Consider the following 6,000-nt stretch of genomic DNA (forward strand, 5'->3'; position numbering starts at 1 on the left):
CTTCCTGTAGGCTGGCATTTCACTTTTTTTGGTCCATTTTGTGGTTTCTTCATCCTTTGGAAAGTTAGCATCTCATGACATTTATATCTACCTAAAAGTCATCTAGAAGATGATATTTGGAATGAAATAAAAAGAGGAGTAGAAATTAACTGAGAAGCATACAGTGTAACAAAGGATAAAAGATAGGTTATAAGTTCTGTAGAAGATGTTCTTTTTGTGTCTTAGAAGATGTTTAGCCTGTATACTTTGAAAACTGTGAATGGCCCTGTGTTTGCCTTGCCTAATGGAACACACCAGAAATACAGTCACAGTACAAATAATAAAAACAACAGTCAGGCAGAGATGAAAACTTTTAGGCCACTAAAGAAATAATTTGGAAGAGGCAAGAAAAGAGTTATTGAGATAATTGAATGGAGAGGGGGCCATGTCTGTAACAATTCGTACAGAAATATGTGGGATTTGTTCACTATGCTGTCATGTTTTTTCATTACTGCATTGTCTGATGTTTACATCTTTGTTTTAAAATCCAGGGGATGAGTTTTAGAAATTATGTTGCTTATAGAAGTTATATATCCTTCTCTGTTATGTCTTTCCGTCCTCTGATGGTTTTACAGAAAGTTAAGAGAGAAAAGGGAAAATACTTAAAGCACAATAAGAAGAAGAGGCCCATGAAAGAGACTTTAGTGTACCTGATGGTTGACAGGTAAAATGTATTGACGGAAGGATCACATTGCTTAAAAGAGTTGCTTCCTGCCTTGACCTCAAAAAAAAAGGACGAAGATCTGAATGCTAGGAGTGAGTAAAAACTTACCAAGCAAAAGGTAAAGCAATCAAACATTTACTGAAATGCACAGTCAAGAAATAAGTTTAGTGAAAGAGGCCACTTTTTCATATTCAGTGTGCCTGATATTTACTGATAATGCAAAAGGCAGCCGGACACAAGTGCTGACCCCATCATTTGACTGTGGCAAGTTCCTTGCTACTCTAGCAGTGAAGGCAGAGTTTGAAAGCCTGCAAAATGCAATGCTGCCCCCTTTTCTTGATATGCCTGAATTTGGAACAAGTTTTTGTCTTCTGTCAGATAGAGCTGCTTTTCCAACTGCTGGTGATTTTTGATACCCAGAGTACATAGTCCTGCTTAATTTCTTGTTTATAGTACAAGAACTGCTTCCCGAAGTCATGAAAATGCATGGTTACAAAATAAGATATTTGTTTAAGGGAAGCTGATGGGTCTGGTGGCAAAACTGCTGCGCAGAGTGGGAGTGCAGCACCACCAAGTGTGCCACAGCCCTTTCCTCAGCTGAGGTGTGAAACAGCTGTCACAGTCATGAAACACTTGAAAACCAGTGCATCTGGCAAATGCCCTTGAGAGACACGTTAGCTTTCACCCTAGCAGCCACATATCCAAGGAGACATTTGTTGCAAGCTAAAGAACACTCCTTTTTGTAATCATGTGTCCTGCAGCTGGGTGGAGAAAATGAACTGTTCCACAAGCAGAAAAATTCATAAAGCCTGATCTTTTCCAAATTTGACCTAGGTCCCCACATAATTCTTTGCAATAACCCTAGCCCTCTTTCACACCTACTCCACTCCCCCAAACTCTTTATTTCCCCAGAATATCACCAGTTTCCCCCTAGGTTGTACTCCTCTCTGGCTTAGCAATAGGTAGTATGCTGCCTGTTCAGAGCAGAGAGAGGGGTTTGCTGGCTGGCCATTACCCTCCAGGATAAATGGTAGTTATCACAAATATCTCTCCTCCAACCAATCTCCAGTGTTCATTTCCTTTTAGAAACATAATTATCTTCAATACTGTGGCCCCTCTGCTGATTTGTTTGAAATTGGTCAGCGGGTTCACAAGTTACCAGGAAAGACCAAAAGCTCCAGGGGTCGGGTCTCATTTCCTTAGGAAACCAGAATTTAAACAAACTGTCACAGATCAGTGATTAGATTGCATCTTCTGCTGAGAAATTCATGGGCTGAGCCAGTCAGAGCTACAAGTCTAAAACAAATCTGTGCAGCATGATGCCGTTTTATCAGCGTGACTGTTATATAGGCCCCATATGCCACAGGAAAAAATTACCTTAGAGGTACTTCTAGCAAAGGAAGCTGATCTTGTAAAAATTAGAACTTGTATATTTCACCTGCTAAAGCTGTTCCTTTGTCTCTCCCTCTCCCTTGCCTTGTCCCTCTCTTTCTCCCTTTCCCTTTTCCTTTTCCCTTCCCTTTTCTTTTCTTGCTTTTTCCTTTACCTTCCACTTTGTTTTTTTCAGATGGATGCCTGGCTCAGACTAAAGGACACGCAGCGCACAGTTTTTAGCAGAAGCTGAAAATGGATGATGCCTACTGATGCTTTTCAATGATGTCATCTCCTTTTTTCCTGTTTGAGATGTGTGATAGGAAAAAGTTTTAAGACTGAGTGACCTCTTCATCCCTTGACTTCTCTTTCCGCAAGCCCGAAAACCATCTGAAGAAATGACCACCCAGCTACCAGAGGAGTCCGTGGAGACCCAGACCTCAGATGAGCTTGAGTGCAAGATATGTTACAACCGCTATAACTTGCGACAGAGAAAACCAAAAGTGCTGGAGTGTTGTCACAGAGTATGTGCCAAATGCCTTTGCAAGATCATAGACTTCGGTGATTCCCCACAAGGAGTCATAGTGTGCCCGTTTTGCAGGTTTGAAACGTGCCTGCCAGATGATGAGGTTAGTAGTCTTCCTGATGACAACAACATCCTTCTAAATTTAGCTTGTGGGGGAAAGGGAAAGAAGTGCCTACCAGACAACCCAACAGAACTGTTGCTGACTCCCAAAAGGCTGGCATCCCTGGTTAGCCCTTCTCACACCTCTTCTAATTGCCTGGTTATAACAATCATGGAAGTACAAAGAGAAAGTCCCCAGACTCTGAACTCAACCCCTGTAGTAGAATTTTACAGGCCTACAAGTTTTGACTCTGTTGCAACTGTGTCCCACAACTGGACAGTGTGGAACTGCACATCCTTGCTCTTCCAGACCTCAATTCGGGTGCTAGTGTGGTTGCTAGGTTTACTGTACTTTAGTTCCTTGCCTTTAGGGATTTATTTACTGGTATCTAAGAAAGTTACCCTTGGGGTTGTCTTTGTAAGCCTTGTTCCTTCGAGCCTTGTTATTCTCATGATTTATGGCTTTTGCCAGTGTGTTTGCCATGAAGTTCTAGACTGCATGTCATCTTGATAACAAATACAGTAAAATAAGATGTGTTACCAGATGTGTAGCATAGTTAATTTATCCTGTCTTTGTATTCTTATTTATTCTTATTGTTGTCCATCCCACTAAATGGAAGCAGTAGCCCTAGCTATATGGTCCTTTTTTTTTTTTTCTACTGAAATTGGTTCCTCCCACACCGAGCTTTTCTTGAGCTAAAAATTGGAAATAAAATTTACATGTTGATTTTAAAAGGCCAAGTTTTAGAAAGGGATAAAGCAAAATTGCCAAACTTGGTGCAGCCTGCTGCTGCCACTGTTTAAATGAGTAGCCCTTTGCTTTCTATTGGCTTCATCAAGTCAGTCCAGGCTGTGGGATCCACCCTGGATAATTGTGGAAAGAAATAATTGTAACAGGCACCTTCCAGGTCCAAGTACTACATGTCTTCACCCAAAGCATCTCATGTTTTGGGATATCTGTTGTTTATCGTCCATTTTTACTTATAACAAATTAAATCACTTTGTTAGTTAATGTTATATGAAGAATAAGACAAGATACCGTTGCTTTTTTTAGTTCTTGTTATAGCAAAAATACGTGTAGGAGGCCAATGATTATAGTCTCGTCATATTCTGCAAAATGAGGAATCTTTTTTTTTTTACCATGCTAAAAACATGTCTCCAGAACACTTTCCCCAAAGAGAAGCCCATTTTTCTTATCACACAATTGCATCTCACTGCAAAATATTCCTGATAGTGAGTACTTCCAGAGACCCAGCCACACATTTGCTGTTCTTCAGGTGCGCTTATTTCAGTGTACATATACCTTAAGGCTTCCCTTTGAGAGTTCAGAGCTCTGCAGACTTCTCTAGATACGTTGTACTTACCCTCCCTTCCAGCATTTCCACCACCACACACGTTTCCAAGCCACTAGTCCTCCTAACAAATGAACAACCTTATGCACATGTACTCTGCGGTAGTTATGCTGGAGAATTTGGCTTATGTGACTTCATATCTCAAGACAGACTTTTGTTCCCAGCCATTAAGAAATGGATCTTTAATCGCTAATACAAATTGGAGAAAAGTTCTAAAATGGTTAACTGGTTTTTCGTTCACTTTTTTTTTCTTTCTGAGTTCACAGAATGAGCAAAGGAGATACTATGACTTTGGGAGGGTTTCTGTTTAAGGCATAGTTCTTCAAAATGTTTAATATTCTGAACTCCCTCTGTCACCATTGTGAGTTGATGGCACTCTAGATGTGGCAATTAGAATGCCTTGATTAGTGAAGCTCAGAGGAATTACTGGTATCATTCCACAAATAGACCCAGGCCCTGTAAGGCGTGCTTGTATGTTGCATGGTTTAGGCTACTTTTTGAACTACTGGAAGAGCACAAAAATAAGTAATATTTAATGTTTATGTGTATAACTAGGTCTAGTCAATGCCACAACTGCAAACTGATTTTCCTGTGCACAGCAGAGAACAAGCTGAGGAGTTGAGCAGTGCAAGCCTGGTTTTAGACACAAGATTCAGTCATTTCAGGGTTGTGTAAAAGGGAGAGGGGTTTGTTGCATGAAAACTGAATGTATGGCCTAACAAAAATGAATGTATGGCCTAACAATATACTCTTAGAGCAAACAGACTTTGGTAAGAATGAAAAATGACAGTGGGAAAAGCAGAGCCCAGGTGGTTGCTGTGTCTGTCAAGAGGATTTGAAGTTGAGTTGGTCCAATTTTTGTAGATGGCAAAAGTGCTATCTACAGTTATATTCCTATTGCAAATATAGAGAAAAATATGGAAATGTAAAGGTCCTGCTTTTCTTGACACTCATTTTCTAATAGTGCGTATATATGTGCGTGTATGTACATATAGACACATATGTAAGAAGAAAACTTATAGCAAAATTATAGTTTTCAAGTGTATGGGGTTATGGAGCTGTGTATTGAATGATTAAAGGAAATGTTTCAGACTTTTCTGTAATGACAATAATTATAACTAAAATATTTTCAGAATTCCTAGAAATAACTATTCCTAAGTAATTGTTTTTAATGTTTGTGGTAAAGCACATGTAGTTAGAAGAGGTATCATCTCCAGTTCTGGTATACTGCGAGGTTTGACTCATCTATGAACTCATAAATTTTAAATATCCAACAACAACCATGTCAAAAAGTAAAAAAAAAAAGAAACCTATGTGGTTTTATAGTACTTCATAACTTTGGGAAAAAGATGTATTTGTAGTGTTAGGGATTTACATGTTTTAGGATTTGTTCAATTTGTCTGCATACAAATGTCTCTAATAAAGGGCTGACTGATAGAGGAAGTAGGTTTTGCAAATGTGTGATGTATATGTATTACCTTTGCACATGTTCTACAGTGCTACCTGTTGTCTTTCTGATTTGATTTTCATCTGACTAGGTTTATCTTAGCTCCAGTACCAGGTATTTTCTTTTCTGTTTTAAAGGAGAACCTAATCTCAGCAAGATTGGGCTGATACAGTGGTACCAGTTACATATCACAGCAAAAATAAATACAGCTGTTATTATACTTCCCTATTTTTAAGACTGCCAGCCCATTAAATTTATACTGCTGTTTTAGGCTGTGCTGCAATACTAACCCACTCAAAAATGCAAGCGTGCAAAAACATAGTGATTGTATAGCTATTCTGCCGCTCACCCAGAGCACATTATTACAGCTTTGGTGTCATAAAATACCTATGTCACTTACAATATGGCCATTAAGAATTGCTGGGAGGTTAATCTCAATTATTTGTGGAAAAGATATTTGCTGTGAGCCTAGAGGAACTTCAGATATTACTCTTCTCTTATT

General features: G+C 39.2%; 1 protein-coding gene across 4 annotated transcripts in view; it reads left to right on the forward strand.

Annotated features, from left to right (window-relative positions):
- Window positions 1-4,327, forward strand: part of RNF182 (ring finger protein 182) — a 29,371-nt gene extending 25,044 nt beyond the window's left edge. For all 4 annotated transcript variants that reach the window (XM_050310234.1, XM_050310243.1, XM_050310261.1 and 1 more), the window contains one exon: window positions 2,271-4,327. In XM_050310234.1, coding sequence (XP_050166191.1) covers window positions 2,473-3,210 — 738 coding nt within the window. In that variant the 5' untranslated portion in view covers window positions 2,271-2,472 and the 3' untranslated portion in view covers window positions 3,211-4,327. The remainder of the gene's footprint in view (window positions 1-2,270) is intronic.
- Window positions 4,328-6,000: the final 1,673 nt, after the last annotated feature.

This window comes from Myiozetetes cayanensis, unplaced genomic scaffold (genome assembly GCF_022539395.1).
Source record: "Myiozetetes cayanensis isolate MyiCay16 unplaced genomic scaffold, myiCay2020 scf1, whole genome shotgun sequence".
NCBI lineage: Eukaryota > Metazoa > Chordata > Aves > Passeriformes > Tyrannidae > Myiozetetes > Myiozetetes cayanensis.